The following is an 18,062-nucleotide window of genomic DNA, read 5'->3' as shown; positions in this document are numbered from 1 at the left end:
AAGGAAAGGAAAGGAAAGGAAAGGAAAGGAAAGGAAAGGAGAAAAGAAAAGAGAAGAGAAGAGAAGAGAAGAGAAGAGAAGAGAAGAGAAGAGAAGAAAAGAAAAGAGAAAAAAGAAAAGAGAAAAGAAAAGAAAAGAAAAGAAAAGAAAAGAAAAGAAAAGAAAAGAAAAGAAAAGAAAAGAAAAGAAAAGAAAAGAAAAGAAAAGAAAAGAAAAGAAAAGAAAAGAAAACAAAAGAAAAAAAAGAGAAAAAAAGAGAAAAAAGAAAAGAAAAGAAAAGAAAAGAAAAGAGAAAAGAAAAAGAGAAAAAAAGAGAAAAAAGAAAAGAAAAGAAAAGAAAAGAAAAGAAAAAAGAAAAAAAAGAAAAGAAAAGGAAAAGAAAAGAAAAGAAAAGAAAAGAAAAGAAAAGAAAAGAAAAGAAAAGAAAAGAAAAGAAAAGAAAAGAAAAGAAAAGAAAAGAAAAGAAAAGAAAAGAAAAGAAAAGAAAAGAAAAGAAAAGAAAAGAAAAGAAAAATGAAATTTCAGCTGGAAGGGACCTCCCAGGATCACCTAGTCCCACTGCCTGACCGCTCCAGGGCTGACCAAAAGTTAGAGCATGTTATTAAGGGCATCGTCCAAATGCTTCTTAAGCACTGGCAGGCTTGGGGCATCGACCACCTCTGCAGGAAGCCTCTTCCAGGGTTTGACCACCCTCTCGGTAAAGAAATGCTTCCTCATGTCCCATCTAAACCTCCCCCGGCACAGCTTTGAACCATTCCCACACATCCTGTCCCTGGATCCCAGGGAGAAGAGCTCAGCAGCTCCCTCTCCACGTCCCCTCCTCAGGAAGCTGTAGAGAGCCATGAGGTCTGGGTGAGCCCATCAGCCCACCTCCTCCGCTGGAGGGCAAAGGCAGAGCAGCAGGAGTCCTTGCTCCTGGCTGCCAAAATAACTAGAGCTGTCAAAATAACTAGAGTTATCAGAAAAAAATGGAGCTGGCCATGCTGTGCCTGGGGAGGGTGCTCCAGCCACGATGGCCCACAGGGACCCCTCCGTTCCCCCCCCACTCCTTTGGTCCATGGGGTGTCAGGAGCACAGGAGCTCTCTCTGGAGCCCTGCGTGAAGAAAGGTGGCAAAGAGATCTCCATAAGCACCCTGCGGGACTCGGCTAGTGAAGAGTCTTGCTAATTTTGGTAACAGACCTAACATTCAAGTGTAATAGAAATAAGGGAGTAATGGTCTGTCTTTAATAGCTACGTGGGCTCACAGTTCCAGTCAGTGGAATAATAAAAGCAGTTCTTGCAATGCCTTAATTTGCCAGCTTGGACTGTCTGCAGGCACTTCTGAGATGGGAATGGTGTCACTAACCCTCAGCCATTTAAACTTTAGGGGTGGAGAGTCAGCCCCTCGTCTGGGATCCCCCACGTTCGCTGGAGAAGCAGAGGCAGAGGGGATGGGGGATCCTCTACCTGCCTCGAGCTTGGCGCTGGGGGGAGATGAGCAGCCTGTGGGGATGCCCCACTGCTCTCCATTTAACGTGGAGGGAGCCTGGGAAGGCAGCTTAGAAAAGACATTGCATATTTGGATGGCAAAAACTAAAAGCTGTTCCAGAGGGTGGAAAAAAAACCAGAGGTGGGGTTGGACTATGCTGATACCAACTGGTTCACCGTCTTGGCAAGGTTAAATGCCAATAACGATGCTGTCACTGCATGAAAGCACCGTGCGTGCAACTAGAGGATGAGCCCAGGCTCCCAAGGGATCCGTCAGCAGGCGAGGGTCGAGCCATAAGGAAGCATGGCTGCGGGCTGTGTTTTAAGAAGAATATTTCCAGCGAGGCAGCAGCCTCCAACAAATTGCTTCCTGCAGGTCTATTGACTGCAGCCTTATTTCTCGGCGTGCTATTTGTCTCTGCCTGAATCATTAGCGGGGAGCCGGGGAGGTGCTCCAGGCCCTTGGGTACTTTTCCTTGTCACGGAGGAAAAAATAGCAAAAAGAGCTTTTCATCTGCAATTCCTTGCCAGGAATCCTGCTGGGCCTTTATGGGGAGCAAATGGCCATCCCTTAGGGATTTGTTCCTACCGCTGAGGGCAGGGTGGCCCCTGCGCAGCACGCGCTGGGGCAGGGCGTTCAGGTCTTGCTTTGCTCAGGCAGATAAAGCACAGACGGGCAAAGAGAAGGCAAATCTGGCATCCCTTGCTCACTGCTGCATAACGGCTCAGCACCGTAACCTCCCAAACATCCCCATCAGCCTTCCCTAGAGCGCTGGTTACCTCCTTGGGCAGCCCCCCGACATGAGGACCTCCCCACCTCTAAGCCACCGGAGGGAGGTGACCCTGGCCGGTAACCTGGCCAGACCTCCACCTCTTCCTGCAGGCAGGTCTGAGCTTCTGTGCAAAACTGCAAAGTCTGAGTCCAGGCAGAAGTTCAGCCCGTTTCAGTCTATGGGTCCACAGGAAAGGTGGTGCAAGGTTTGGAGCCAGCTTGGCGGTCAGTGTGTGGTCCCACTGGGAACCCAAGTGATCCGGTTTTGAAAAACAAATAAATAAAAGCTCAGAGTGGTTATTTATTTACTGCTTGACTTTTTTGCTAGGTGGATCTGTGCCCTGACCTGGCTTGGCCAGGCAAACGGAGGTGTTGGCAGCAGGGAGCGGTGAGGGATGCTGGCAGCGGAGGGACCTGGCTTGACCCCCCGGCTCCGCAGCATCCAGCCGCAATGACGCTCCGGGGATCATTTCTCAACCCCTGCCCAGCAGGGCTGAGGGATTTGGGCACCTCTTTGACTGAAACAGTGAATCGTGACTGCAGTTACAGTTTTTTCTGCCTTTTACTGTCTCAGAGCCCAGCCCTCACCTGCGCTTCCATTTGGACCATTTATTTACCCCGTACAAACTCGTGCCTCCCCTGTCTCATCCCCTCACCCAAGATTTTGCCCAGAAAACAAGAGAATTCACCTTGCGCAAACGTCTTCTATGAACTGAAGTCGTTGCTCTGGGCACGGAGGAGTTACAAGAGCAAATACGGTCTTTCCCTGCAAGGTGTGTGTCTTCGCCTGACAGCACAGGGACTGAGCCTGCCTGCAAATAACTCTGATATAATCCCCACTGCCGGCACAGGTTTCCAAAACGTGTTTCGCCAGCATCGCTGGCACCTCTATTAGGCTGCAAGCGAATGGCTGAGAAGTGCTTGGCAAGCCCAGCGCTATTTATATATTCCTTGTTGTTACTGCTGCTTTTCCCATTTCAAGGTCTGTTTGTTTCCCCCCTTCTGCATCCCCTCAGGAAAGGGAATCAGCTGAAAAACAAAATAATGTCCCTAATGAGCCAGGGTAAGGAGGAGGTAAAAAGCTTTGTGATGGAGACGGCACTGACAGAAAGCCTGTGGAAATCCAGGGAGATCTTCCCGCTGGCTTCATTCAGATTCAAAGCCCCCCCAGGGGGACACAGAGGATGGAAACAGAGTGTGAAGACACACAGAATTACAGGCAAAGGGGCTGCCAAGAAGATTTCAAGTCCAACTTCTTCCCCAAGGGGGATCAGCTCGCCACAAACCCTTCCTCAGATGTGCATCCAGCTCGTACTTAAGCACCTCCAGGGATGGGAGCCAAACTCCCTCCCAGTCAGACCTGGGGCTTCTCTCCCCTTATCCCTACGACGTATCTCGCCGCCGCCTTGCAGAAATTTGATTTCTGGCTGTCCTCTGCCAAAATGATAAGCAGCTCATCCCAAACCCGACCCAACCCTTGAAGGCAAGGCAGGAGCTGGACTTGGCTTTGAACTTGGCTTCCCTGGTTTGCCCAGGTCCAAAGGCTGGTGTGGCACAGCAGGGCCGCCCATCTCAGTCCCCACGCCGAGCAGTGGTACCCACGGGAGGCTGAAGGCATTGCACAGCAACGCCCCATTGACGGCTCCCACATCTGGGCTTGGCTCGAGTGGCATTTGAGCTTTTGGGGGACTCCCAGGCATCCAGCAGCCTTGTCAGGGCACCCTGACTGCCCCTCCATCTCCAGGCACCCAGACATCCCAGATGCATGCCCAGCCTGGGGCACGTGCAGGAACAGACATGCTCCTGCAGTGTCCTGCTCACTGGGCACGTGCTACAGCCACGTACCTCTACGCTACGAAATTAAAAGTGCAAGGGCACGCTCCCTGCCTTTGAAGCCAAACTGCCTGGCACGCATTGCACCCACGCTAATGCTTCCCATCCAAAGAAAGGGTTTGGATGGGCAATCCCTAATCTGCCCTTGGGGACTGGCCCATGGCTGTTGTACCTCCTGACCCTGCCTGGGGATCCTTTGGGTCAATGCTAGGTAGCCAAAACCTCCTCAGAGACTGTCCTGATAATTTATTAATGTTATGGGCACTTCAGGTGCTTGGCCTGGCACTGTCTAATTAACGAGACTTGACAGAGGTGTTTACCAGTACAGATGTGGCCATAAATTCCCATGATGGAGAGCCAATATCTTTGTGCTAGCGAAGCTTGAGGCACTCAGCGACAGGCTGCATGGGGAGCTGCTACGAGAAATGAGCTCCCCAGAAGAGCCGTGTGTAGGAAGAACCACCCTCGTGTGCTCTCTGCCATCACTGGAACCACAGGAATTGAGGAGTCCCCTCAAAATGCTCCTTCCTTTGGCTGAGCTGCTCTCAGAGGCTTGGTCCGTGGGTTTTACCTGAATTTCTCATTTTTGCAGCTCCTCCCCAAACTCTTCCTGGCACCGGGTGGGGAACAACGCACAGCACCGCACTGCAAGACAAGCCACTGCAAACAGAAGTCAGATCTTCATGCACATCACAAGGAGCTCTGCCCCACGCACTGGGCATGGCTGAGCTCTGGTTCTGGGGACAGCTGTGCCTGGTGTGTGGTGGGACCTGGAGAAGACAGGGGACCTCAAAGGCGAGGTGGTACCCCAGTGGCAGCCTCACCCCAAGGCCATTTCTCCATCCTGGATCCCAGCACTGCTCCCAAGCATCCTTTCCAAGGATGCTTTTCCAGCTGCTCTGTCATTTCTCCCCCCCCAGCTCTCCTGCAGCCAAGAAATGGGAATCCAGGCTGTGGGACATCCATAGGGACAAGGCAGGAGCAACACAGCACCGCAAACCTCACTGCCACCAGCACGAGTGGCTGCTGACTGGCTCCCTACCTCGTGTTGAGGGATCCCTGGCTCAGGGTGTCCCCCTCTCCCAAAAGTTCATCTTCGCTGTGGTAATACATCTCGTCCTCTTCCATCCTGCGAGGGTGGCGACACGGAAAACATCAGCCCTTTCCCTCCTTGGTATTCGTAACGGTAGCGATGGGGACATTAATGACCACAGCCCTTGGGGTCGGCAGAGGTGAGCGCAGGGCAGCAAGACCCAGCCAAGCCTGGCAGCCCCCTGCTCTCAAAACGACCTGCTGTGGGACAAGTCTCCAAAGCAGAGGACACGGGGAAGCTCCTTGAGACAAAAGCAGCAGGTGAAACCAGTTTTAGTGCAATTGTCCACGTGCAAACTTAAGCTTGGGACAGTGGGACTAGCATGCCTTGCTTTTTTGGTGTGTCTGGATGCTCCTCCCTCTCCTTTAAACCAGTTCGCCTATGGGATCGGGTACAGTGCAGGGTTGCACAGCCTGCTCCTGCGAGCCAGGGCTGCGAAGCACCGGGAAGGGGCTACAGCAGTGCCCTTGGCAGCGCCGGGGCTGCCGGGCCACCTGCAGCACTCGCCCTCGCTCAGCATAAGCCCTACGTACAAAAGGATTTTTTTTTTCAAAAGCATCATGGATCTGAAGGAGAAATGGAAGCCAAATATCAAGGGACTTTCACCAAACTGCGACCACCAAGAACCACTCTCCCACCTGCTAAGAGGCGCTGACCTGTGGGGGAAACGCAGGGCACGGATCGGTGCCACGGTACCATTTGCAGGTGCCGCAGCGGTATTTAACCTCCACATGGCCCTGCTGCCTGTTTATGAACGGTTGCATTTACTGCAGCTCTCCAACAGGAAGGATTTTTCACCAACTACGTACAAACCAACCTCAAAAAGTCCTGCTCGGCACTGTCTGCATGCAGCCGGCATAGCTCAGCCGCGACGCACCTCTGTGCACTTGGGCTCAGCAACCCGCACACCGCCCCTTAAAAACTGCCCCTGGTGGGATCTGCCAGGCTAAATGGGGCTGTCCTCAGCCTCCAGCTGAGCTGGTCAGCTTAGACTTACTTTACGGTCCCTGGAGACCTAATCCCGAGCCTCAATTCATCCCCCCGCTTGCTGCAGGCGATGCATCAGCCACGCGGCGTGAATTACATCTCCGGTGAGAGTAAAGTCACGGTCGCATCACGCTGCCTGCATCTCCAAAATCCGCGTGGAGCAGGCAGGAGGCTGATTTCCCAACATACGGGGCTGACAGACAGACTGAAACCCGCTCTGCAAGCCGGGCTGCCCCTGGTACCGCTGCCCTGCCATCCCCCGTTTAAATCCTTCAGCATCTTCCCCGGTCAGCAACATCACGGTCCGCTGAGCTGGGGAACGAATCTGCACTTCCAATTTGCTTGAAAATTCACAGGTTTCAGCTCAATTCACACAGTTAATTAACTGCCTAGGAGTAATACGAGCGACTGAAGATATCTTCCCTCAGTCTCTCACTGTGGGGAAAAAGAAATTTTGCCTTTATATGGCCACAATAAAGTGCTAACCCCAGACAGAAGGCAAACGCTACCGAAGCACACAACTGCGTAAACCCAGCGTGGGGGGGATGTACGGCTGCAGCAGCGCCGAGATGTGAATGCTATTAAAGAAGCAGCCGATTCCTAGGGGTATATTTGGATTCCCACCTCCCACGTGGATTTGGAAACACAAGGGCTGTCCACCTTTGGGGCTGCAGGCCTCGGACAAGGACTGTGCTGGCCCCAGGAGGGCGGTGGGTGACCTGAGGGGCCAGCTCTGCCTGGGCTGCCTGCACTCTCTGCCTCTCCCACCTCTCCTCTACCAGTTTATCTCTTCCCACGAGACTTTTAGCAAGTTCAGGACTTTGATGTCTCCACTCTTCCAACTGAAAGAGGCCAATGGGTTCAAGAGCTGCTGGCGTGGAGATCGACAGATACAGCCACTACCATGGACAACACAACTACATAAACTGCGTAAAGCTGGCTGAAAATCTGGCTTAGCAGCCCGTGAACCCAATATATCTATACACAAGTGGTTTCACTCTTGCAAAACTCTCCTGTTGCCTGACAAGCTGGGTGAGGATTTGAGTACAAGGTTCAAAGCACCCGTGATGGGGTGGGCTGGATCTGGCCCAGCATCACTGGGGCCTCAGTGTCCATCCGTGCCTCAGCCTTGTGGCCGCATATGAGGTGGTAAAGGGGCTGTTCCTCCCGGCAAGGACTGAGCCCTGAGCATCCATAAGCCACAGCTCATGGCAGAACTGGTCCCAGCTTGCACTTCATCCCAACGGACAGCCAACTGCAGCGTCCCCAGTCCTGAGCCCTCTCCACCCATCCCAGTCACCAGGCTGGGTTTGCAACTGCTTACAGCACCTTTGTGTCAAGAAATGGAAGGATACCGTCCCTGGGCTTGTTTTCACCCAGTGTCATGAGCTTAGGAAGACACAAGGGTGATGCTAAGGACCCTTGAATGAATAGAAAGCTGGTAACAGCATCCCTTAGAAGAACTGGAGGTGTCCCCACCTGCCATCACAGGGTGAAGTGATCCTCGGATAATCCAAACAGGGCTCACCCCCCCAGGCACTGCCTTCGGTATGGGATTTCATTTAGGCCTGGTGAGGAACTGAGGTCCCCACAGACCGCCGTGGAGGGAGCTTTGACAACGTCTTTGAGAAACTAAGTGCTTGTCTGTTTGAGGGTTAATGCTGCAAGGGAGGTGCCAGGGCTCATTCATTCCCTCCACCCGTGCCCCAGCATCCCTGCTTTCTCCTCCAGCCCCTGCTGTGCCAGCTGCTTCGCCATGGCGTGTGCACACTCGTGATGCCCCCCAGCACGTGGACACGCGTCAGAGGCACTGTCACCGTCACCTTCCACCCCACAAGCATCCACACCGGTGTGGTTTTGTGGCCGACGTGCCCTCCTGCCCCTGCCCCTGGCTGCAGCCGCGCTCGCCCCCCGGCACACCTCCTCCTCCTGCCCTGAAGGCAGCTCAGTGCTGGGGGCGTCGCGAGCTCCATCAAGATGCAAGACCCCGCACAGCTGCACACGTGGCTTTACACCCCACGCGTGGCTCTAATCCCATCCAATATGAGGCCTGACCAACAGCCAGACCCTTAATCCTCTCTGAATCTGTACTTAATTACATTTGCTCTCCAAATGCATGCTACAAACCTCAGCGCTTGCTGGAAGACTCAGCTCTGTGCTGGGCCGGTGTGGCGGAGCACCAGGGAGCTGCTGGGTGGACGCTTACAGCCCATCCTCACCTTGAGCTGTGATAACTGGTCTTCTGATGGCCAGGAGTTGTGATGGACCTGAGAGGAGCACTGGGGCCATGCTGCCCTTTCATGACAAGCCAAACCCTCCCCATCCTGCTGCCATTGCACATCTCCAAGTGCTGAGCATCACATTACCTTCTGAAGCTCCTCTCTGCGGAATGCTGGTTGGATTTGCCCGGAGAGATGTCCGAGCCCTGCCGGTGGCCGGAGAGGAGGCTGTCTGTCTCTAAGGGGTACCTGCCATCCCCCTCTGAGTGGACGCTGGGGGTCTCCAGGAACTCCTTGTCATTCCACACGCCCACTGTCCCGTCCAGAGCCTGGTACCTGATCTCGATGGAGATGCTGGTCTGCAACACACAAGGAAGACACAATCAGCACCCAAGGGCAGCACAGGGAGGGAGGAAGGTCCTGCAAAATCTGAAAGGCAGGAAGAGCTGTTGCATCAGCTGGCTTGATCTCTGAGCCTTACTGACCCCAAAGTCTCCTCTTTCCTAGTGCATGAGACATTTGGAGAGCAGGTCTCTGGCTTCAGGAGGTGTCCGACCCAGCTCCGGCATGATGCTGCAGCCTCCCTCCTGCTCAGGGACCTGATTCACTTGGAGTTGCTGGTGCATCCCAGACCAGCTGCACTAGATAAGAGAGATACTAAAAGCCCTGAAGAGCAGACAAAACCTTCGAGCAGCCGAAGGCACCACGGGCAGATGAAGCCATGTCATGTTAGTGGGTTTTTCTCTGTCGTGCATCAACTGGTTAAGAATTTGTGCCCTGCTGTTAAGTGCTGGGCTGCCGAGCCCCACGGATGCATGGTGCCTTGCTCCTACCTGGCCCCATCCCGTCCCCAGGCAGGGCAAGGGATGGGCACCCCCGGGGAGGTCTGGATAGATCCTGGTTTGGGGAGGGGGGTCTCCCAGCCTGGCCATGACCAGCCCGGCTGGGGCTCGGGGATGGGAAGGGACCTGGCACTGGGTCTGCCCAAGCTTGATCTAAGCCTTCTTCTGGATGAACCAAGTAAGAGTAAGGTCCTCTCCCTCTTCTACGTGCTCATCCCCACTTACCCACCCAAGATTGCACCAGGCTGCTGCCGCAAATTCAGGGTTGGAGCTCCCAAACTTTTTTCCCCAAAAAATCTCTGGATTTAAAACCCAATCAAATATGTGAAATTTCATCTCGCTGCAAAGAACTGCCGGCACCACCTTTGCCCTGACGAGCAAAGTCTTTCTAAAACCACAGCTTTGGACAAAGCAGCCGGAAAAATCTCTCTGCTAGAAACATATCTATTTTGAAAAGCAAACAGCTGCTACAAAGATCAAAACAAAAGCAAAAACCATTCTCCACCTCCACTCAGCTTCCACGGAGAAATTATAAGTCATATTCAACGCAAAGGCAATCGATTTTAGACACAGGGACAAAACGAAAAGGCTAACAACCAGTGAGTGGGGAAATTTATTATAAAATCTCTCTTTTTTCATCTGTATGTTTAAGAGGAGGTACAGCATCCTGACCTGCTCCAGCCGCAGCTCGTCTAAGGGATGCTGAAAGGCTGGAAAATACAAGATGTGGCCTGGAAGGATTCTGTGCATTTAGCAAATGACAGCTAAGGCGTGACTCAAACCCAGCTGGAAACAGAGCTTCGTGGAAGGTTTTGACTGATTTTATTCTTCGTATGGCAAAATACGAATTTGAGTCAATCAAAACGATTTGCCACACTGTGCTGACCTCACCAAGCTGTTTCGGATTGTTTATAAAAGCAAATGCAGAGGAGAGACAAAGATCCATGCTGAAACATTCATTTTTCCCATTTTCAAACCACCTCAATGCTGTTGTGAAACATTTGATTTTGAAATCTCATTTTTAACCTATATTTAAAGGTTTAAAAATCCTTTAAAAGGAATGAAAAATTATGGGTGTAATAAGCTGAAAGAGTTCGGTTTGGGCTGAATAAAATCATCACTCGTCTGAAAGGAAATTAGTAGGTGTAAGCTAAAACCGAGAGAAATTCACACTGGAAACAAAACTCTTGGTTTAACAGTAAAGAAAATTAACGAGCGGAATGATTCACTGAAGGGCTGGGATTGCTCTGCCACTGGACGTTTTAAAATCATTTTTATATTGGGGTTTTTTTCACCGCTTGAGATAATAACAAATTCTGAGACGTCCCAGAGCCTCTCTTGTAGGAGGCCAGACGACACGATCGTAATATCCCTCCTGGCTTTCCAATTCCTGGCTCTTTTAATCTCTTTGCTCAGGCAAGTCAATAACGTTATTAGGGCTGCCTGGAAGCTGCCAGTGATGTTTTGCAGTCAGCACAGAAAGAGGAAAACAATTTTCAGCCCTTCCTTTGCATTTGGTTACAGAAAGATGAAGGTATGCCTGGGAACTGGTTTCCAAGAAATGCCGGCAGTGAAGATGCGCCTCTCCCTTCGTCCGGAGCTGGGGGCCGATGTTCGGAGCTGGCCCTGCTCCGAACCCTGGGTGCGGAGGTGGGATGGTTGCGCCCGGGTGGGACCTCGGTGAGCACAGTCTGCGGGAGGGAGCCCTGGTGTAATGCAGTTCAGCATCTTGCAAAAATGGAGCTGAGCTGCATTACAGCACCTTGGGCACCTGTGCCGTGCCGGCCAGCAGCCCTTCTGGAGATAATGCGCTGCCCGAACTTGCTCAGGTGCCTTTGCAGGGGAAACACACCTTTAAAATCACAGGTTTTAAGGAGCTGAGAGAGGGGAGGGTTGCTGAGAGGGGACAGATGTGTGGCCAGAGCAGGGCAGCGAGGCTGGGGCAGGGGCTGGAGCACAAGGCTGGGGAGGAGCGGCTGGGGGAGCTGGGGGGGCTCAGCCTGGAGAAGAGGAGGCTGAGGGGAGCCCTCATCGCTCTCTGCAACGGCCTGAAAGGAGGCTGGAGCCGGGGGGGTCGGTCTCTGCTCCCCAGGAACAAGCGATGGGACGAGAGGGAACGGCCTCAAGCTGCGCCAGGGCAGGGTTGGGTTGGGTATGGGGAAAAACTTCTTCCCCCAAAGGGCTGTCAGGCCCTGGCCCAGGCTGCCCGGGGCAGGGGCTGAGTCCCCATCCCTGGGGGGATTTAAAAGCCGGGGAGATGTGGTGCTGAGGGACGTGGTTTAGTGGGGGGCTTGGCAGTGCTGGGTTAACGGTTGGACTCGATGGTCTTCAAGGTCTTTTCCAACCTAAACCATTCTATGATTCTGTATGGAGATTGCTTTCTTTCCTAATTCTGGAGGTGATTTTTGCAACCCTTGCATGTGATTTGTCTTTGAGTTTGCTCAATGCAAGGAACATGTTGCTTCCAAGCAAAACCTTTTTCTTGGCATCTCAAAGGACGAGGAGTGCAGACGGACGGTTATCTCATCTCAGCTGATGGGCAGTGGCTTTCCGTACCTGCCCACCTCTGCCTCCTCGACATGTCTGATCATTTTTCATTCCCTCTGTCCTCCTGCAACAGCCCTCACTGGCCGTGGTCCACTCCTATACCTACTAAAAAAAAATCAGCATCTTTCGGGTCCGGGAGAAAGTGGGTCACCTCTCCAGGACAGCTGACTCTGCTGCCCATCAGGAGCTATTCCAGATTTATATTTCCACTAACATTTCTCCACGCAAAATGTCCCAGGCGTTGCCCTCTGGATTCTCTCTTCTTGAGGTTCCCTCAGTCCAAATTTATCCTCTTGCTGGAGCAAAGGCTGGAAGCAGGCAGTTTGGAGAGAGACCTTATGAAGCCGGGTTGCCTCTGCCCCTGAAGTTGCAATGGATACTGCATGGAGAAGGGATCTGAAGTCCTGCTGAAAGCCCAAAATGCAAACATGTAGCCTCAACTCCCAGCTCCAGTTTGAACGGGGGTGACCTGGGGCTAAGACGTTGCCCCAGAAATGCTGGGGAAATCGAGGGACGTGCCATTTCTGCTCACAGCAGGCTCTAGAAAGGCAGGATTTGTGCACGTGCATGCATATGGCTTGTGGTGTGCAGAAGACGGGGGGATTTATTGCCTTATCCAAGGGAGACCTGTACTCCACAAAAATCTGCCTTGGCCAGGCTGCCCCGATTCTGTAGCAACAGCCAATGTTCAGTATTTACCCTTCCCAGAGCACTCTGTGGATACCGACTACAACAACTCCAGCAGAGCTGCCGTGACACGGAGGAGACGTAGACGTGAGGTCCTCAGAGGGGAGGTGATGAGCACAGGTCATCCAGCACATCAGGCACGGGCTGGGGAAGGTCCTTTCTCCTCCAGGTGCCTCCAGTTAGAAGCACACGGCTTATAAAGAGGCGAAGGGCAGCAGACTATTTGCTTTGCCCTACCGTGCAGCTACACGAAGCTCCTGGCCAGGCTGCAAGGCACCAGGCAACGCAGGTACCTCCTCAGTCCGAGGGCAGTTCATTCTAAAAATTCCATCATTTTTGATGTCAAGAAGTTGCACGTATTTAATTTTCATCCATTGATTTTCCTCTCTCCCCCCGGTGCCACTGAAGGGTCTTAAAAATATGGGATTTTCTTCCTTTGGAGGGTCCCATGGACTTCAATCAGGCAACTTCTCAGTCTGATCAACCAAGAGGAAAGCAGGAGCTCTTTTCTCCAACCCTGAAATCATTTTTGCACCCTGGGTCTGCAGCCCCTCCATTTTTTCTCCCTCCTCAGGACTATATCCCTTCTATTTTTATTGGTTTCATTCCCTCTGCCCCCACAGGAGATGTCACCTCCTGTCTAATGAAACCACTCATCTTTCCATTGCTAATTGCTTGTTGCTAGCACAGAGGGTTACCTGCAATTGCACTTTTCCTTTACGCTGGCTGCAGGAAGCAGCTTATAAAGGAATAAGAAAAGGGGAGAGGAGGGAAGCTGAGTTTTTATTTTGTAATTAAAACCCCTGGGGTTTGACACCCAAGAAGATCAGAAGCAGCTGTATTTCCAGGTGTGTTATAAACCTCAGTCCCCATGGGAAACGGCTCCCATGAGATGCGTTAACCAGATGGAAATGGCCTGAGTCACACAGCAGCTGCTCTGCGGACGGGGAGCCTTTCCCTCGGCACCGGGGCTCTGGATGAGGGCTGCAGACCCAGACCGGGCGGTATTTCTTATCCTTATTTTTCCCAGAGGGATATAACGAGCAGGGCTTCAGGTGAGCTGATGCACGAGGTATTCCTCATGTGCTACGGGGGTCAGATGAAAGCAGCGTTGAGGTCAGAGGCAAATACTGTAAATGTCGAGCATTTCCAACACGCGGTACTACTGGTATGGATTACAGGCGATACGCTGATGGCCGGGGCAGAGCCAGCATGGGATTGCTCAGGTGCAGGAGCAGAGCACTGGGAGCAGAGCTCAGCGTGGGACTGTGGTCGAAGCAGCTGCTCAGCATCTCTGCGGGGATCTGAGGACCAGGCCGTGCTCTGAGCTGCCACGGGTCTCCGGCAGCAGGACGTGTTCAGGCTATTTCTGAGCTGTGCATGAGCAGTTGCAGGTTAAACCTGATCCCGTCCAGCTTTGCCCCCATCCTAAGCTTCTCGCGGCACGCAGAACAGCCAGCCTTTGCTGTGCACCCTCAGGGCAGTCCTGGCTGCCTTAGTCCTTCAGACCAAGAATAACGGGATGAAGGAAAGGTTGAGGATTCAGAGATTCAGGTGCATAACACAGACTTTGCTGTTCCCACAGAGTCAGCAGAAATACGGACAGATGGACCAACGACCGAAGGGCAGCAGTGGCCGCTTATTCCTCGTGACCTACCTGAATGGCTGAATTATTGTCATCTATGAGCGTGTCTGTCACCTCGACCTGCCCTTCCTCCACCACCTTTTGCAGGACCATCCGGAAAGTGCCAACGAGCCTACGGAGCAAAGAAGAGAAAAGTCAGGCGAGCTGTGGTGAGCACCCACCGCCGTTCATTTTCCATGGGAAAGGGCTTTGCTGGCCAAGTCGCCAGAGCTTGCGTGTCTGTTTTTGCTTCCCATTTGCCTTGGGAGGAGGTGGACATGAGATGCAGGATCAGAGCACGGCCAAGGACTCTGGCGGCTGCAGCCAGCGACCCCAGCTCAGTGGAGATGGTGGGCAAAGGAGAAGCCAGGAGAGAAGCCATTTCGAGGTAACACTGTTGGGGTAAGAACAGGAGACTTTGGGAACCGTCAGTCTTGTATTACTGGGATGCAACTAAGGGAACCTGAACTGGCCTTTTCCATCCTGAATGTCTGCAGTTACACCTGCACTAGTAAACTGAACAAGGCGAGAACCAGGGCACTGTCCCTCACCCGTCTGCACCAGGACGTGGTCAGCACAGGCCATGGGGAGGTCCCAGGTTAATGGGCCTGGCCCCAACCCACCCACCCAGGATGGGTTATCCTGGGGCAGGGCATCCCTGGAGCCCTTTGGATGTGCCTGGTTGTGTGTGGGATGAGTTGAACAGCCCAGCCCAGCTGGGCTGGCCCAGGGTTGGAGACTAGGGCTCATGCTGGTTAGTTTGCTTGGATGGAGATAGTCTGAAGGTGCTGCATGCGAGTCTGAAAGCCACTCAGAGGAGAAGGCTGACTCCTTTCTGCTAAGGGAGGTCTAATCATAACTGATGCCTGAAGGCTCGTGTCCTTGTCCCAGCCCACTCCCAGCCTGCTAGGTGTCTTCAAGCAATGCAGCAGGGACCGGGGAGGTTGGGCTGTCTACGTCCCGGGGGCTTTCAAGACCCAAGTGGAAAAAGCCAAGAGTCACCTGGTGTGAGGTCAAGCAGACCCAGCTTTGTGCAAGAGGCTGGACTAGAGATCTCCTGAAATGAATTATGATCCTTTGATCCTATGATCCTTGATCCTGTAATTATTGCTGTGGTCTGTAGTGCATGGGGCAAGCTGCATGCCAAATGCATGCCAAACACAGTCCCTGTGTATTTGGCACACATCATGGAGTTGGTGACAGCCTCACCTGAGCCAGGACCACATGTCCCAGAGCCAAAAGGGCTCGTGGCTGAAGGGAGACATTTACAGCAGGCATGGCGTGATGGTTTAACACATTATTTCCTCCTTCCCAGGTTGTTCCCACTCTTGTGCTGGATGCAGAGCACTCCCATCGTTCCTTCAGTGGCAAACCAGCCGCAGTGCTGCACCGAGCGGCCTGCCTGACTCCGCACAGCAGCAGACGAGGGGGGCTCACATCTCTCCCACCCGACCTGCACGTGCTGGCTCCCACCGTGGGCTGAGCTGAATGCTGAGGTGAGGGCGTATGGCCCCTTCCAACCACCACGGCCACTTCTCCCACGAGCGTCCGATCGCCACCTAAATTCCCCCACGATGAGCAGGATGAAGGCATCTAATTGCTCTTAGTGGCTCTTGCTTGAGCTCGCTGCAGCCCGCTGCTCTCGCAGCCAGGGAGTGCAGCACTCTGTGCACTAACAGCAGCCACGCTGGCTAAATTACAGGTCCAAATAGATACCACAGAGCGTGGAGAAGCCTGGCGCTCTCTAATAAAAGCCATTACTTATTTGCCAGCTCATGGCTTGTCAAGCAGCTGCGGCTTTATGTTCTTCATGTTCTGCTGTTGCACCAGAGGGACCTTCCCAGCCTGAGAAGAGCCAGCTATGAATCAACAAGTGACTCCCGACACGGAAAAAGCCCTGAAACAGTGAATGCAGAGCTGCCTTGCACCATCTGCCTTGCATGTCATCTCCAGGGCCGCAATCCCCGATGACAGCGAAGATATCACACAGCACACCAGGAATCTGTCCGCAGTGCTCTGCCGGCTGGGGCCAGCGAGAAAGCTGCCGCTGATTAAACTACTTCCTTGCAAACCTTAGGGCATTGCTTACTGCGATGCTGATTTATCGAGACGTGGTTTCAGAGAGGGAGACAAGAACTCCCCGTGCTGTGCGGTGGGATGCTGAGGGCTCGCTCCTCTCCTGCCTCTGCGCCTGTGTAACCCAAGCACCCGGTGCTGTGCCTGCATCGGCAGCCCGGAGACCCGAGGCAAAAGCAGTGTTAGCAGATTCACCCTAGGCCAGTCTGTGGCAGAGATGAGGATGGGGTTTGTCTTTCCCAGCTCTCAAGCCATCCCCTTATGCTTTGAAGCATCCTCTGAAATGCAGCACAACGCTGGATGGAAGAGCAGGGTCGGCTCAGCCCTGCTCAGCTGCCTCGGGTCTTCGCTGGCTTTGGGGCTTGATTTGCCTGGGTCCTGCCTCTGCCAGCCCTCTGTTTTTCTTTCCCCACCCAACTGGCCTTCCTTTGCACGGGTCCCCGTGTCCCCTTGTGCACACACCTGCGTGCGTGGGGATCAGCCAGTCCTGCCGTGGGCGTTTCTCTGACCAAAGAATCAAACTGTGCTGTGTAGTTACCCCACTGTACACCACACATTTATAATACTAAACTACCTGAGGAAATTAATAAATGACCTGAGGAAAACAGAAAAATGACCTTACTGTTGCTTATCCACTTATCTAGCTCTGTCTGGCTTGCAGCAGCAGGAGGTCCTGCTTTCCAGCAAAGCTCTGATGGGTCCTGCTGTAGCTTGCTGGTGGCGTGCGATGCTCCAGGAGCAAAGGAGAGCCGTGGCAGACCTGCGCCGGTGTGCTGTGCAGGATGGGGCCCTTCCCTGCAGGACTTCTGTGCATCATGCACAATGAATAACACATCACCTCCTCCCATGGAGACCTGCTTCTTCTCTGAGATGGGCTTACTGGGGGAAAAGGCTGCCCTATCAGCCTGGATATCAGGGTGTTTGAGATAAAGTTATTTGCTATTTGCAAGAGCAGCACCTCTCTTGTTTTGGAGAGGCTTCCTTGAGAGAAGTCTGCGCTTAATTTCTCAGGATTTGAGCACAGGCTCCGTTGCAGGGCTCTGGAGGGCTGTCCTCTGCTCATGGCTGGATTTGACTTCAGCAGGTCAGTTTGGAGGGATGCTCTTGTGGCTCGAGCTCTAAAATCAAGTTATTTTAGTGCAGTTGCTTACGAGTTAGGTGCACTTGTGAAGGTTGCTAGGCTCAGCCGGGAACGCACTGCGCAGTTCTTGCTCTTACATCTGTTTGTAGGTGTCCGGCCTGGCTGAACAGAGAGTTTGGCTGGAACTCAGGAAGAAAAGAAGGGTTTATGACCTTTGGAAGAAGGGGCAGGTGACTCAGGAGGACTACAAGGATGTCGTGAGGTTATGCAGGGAGAAGATTAGAAGGGCCAAAGCTGGAACTTAATCTGGCTACTGCTGTAAAAAAAAATAAAAAAATGTTTCTATAGATAGGTTAGGAATAAAAGCAGGGCTGAGGAGAATCTCCATCCTTTATTGGATGTGGGGGGAAACAGTGAATAAAGGATGAGGAAAAGGCTGAGGTACTTAATGCCTTCTTTGCCTCAGCCTTTAACAGTCAGAGCAGTTGTTCTCGGGGTACCCAGCCCCCTGAGCTGGAAGACAGGGAGCAGAATGAAGCCCCCATTCGGGGGAGCGGCTGGGGGAGCTGGGGGGGCTCAGCCTGGAGAAGAGGAGGCTGAGGGGAGCCCTCATCGCTCTCTGCAACGGCCTGAAAGGAGGCTGGAGCCGGGGGGGTCGGTCTCTGCTCCCCAGGAACAAGCGCTGGGACGAGAGGGAACGGCCTCAAGCTGCGCCAGGGCAGGGTTGGGTTGGGTATGGGGAAAAACTTCTTCCCCCAAAGGGCTGTCAGGGCCTGGCCCAGGCTGCCCAGGGCAGGGGCTGAGTCCCCATCCCTGGGGGGATTTAAAGAAC

The 18,062-nt window shown here is 53.1% G+C and overlaps 1 protein-coding gene across 4 annotated transcripts in view; it reads right to left on the bottom strand.

Annotated features, from left to right (window-relative positions):
• Positions 1-18,062, bottom strand: part of OTOF (otoferlin) — a gene marked incomplete at both ends in the record, with an annotated part of 108,879 nt that overhangs the window by 58,090 nt on the left and 32,727 nt on the right. For 3 of the 4 annotated variants that reach the window (XM_082306317.1, XM_082306318.1, XM_082306319.1), the window contains 2 exons: positions 8,521-8,732; positions 14,107-14,206. In XM_082306317.1, the coding sequence (XP_082162443.1) occupies positions 8,521-8,732; positions 14,107-14,206 (312 nt within the window). Of the gene's footprint in view, positions 1-5,116; positions 5,204-8,520; positions 8,733-14,106; positions 14,207-18,062 lie in introns of all 4 variants that reach the window. The other variant, XM_082306316.1, reaches the window with a different exon arrangement.

Source organism: Platalea leucorodia, assembly GCF_965183815.1.
Source record: "Platalea leucorodia genome assembly, chromosome: 3".
NCBI lineage: Eukaryota > Metazoa > Chordata > Aves > Pelecaniformes > Threskiornithidae > Platalea > Platalea leucorodia.
Note: the sequence above shows the minus strand (reverse complement) of the source record. Positions and strands in the feature narration are given on the sequence as shown.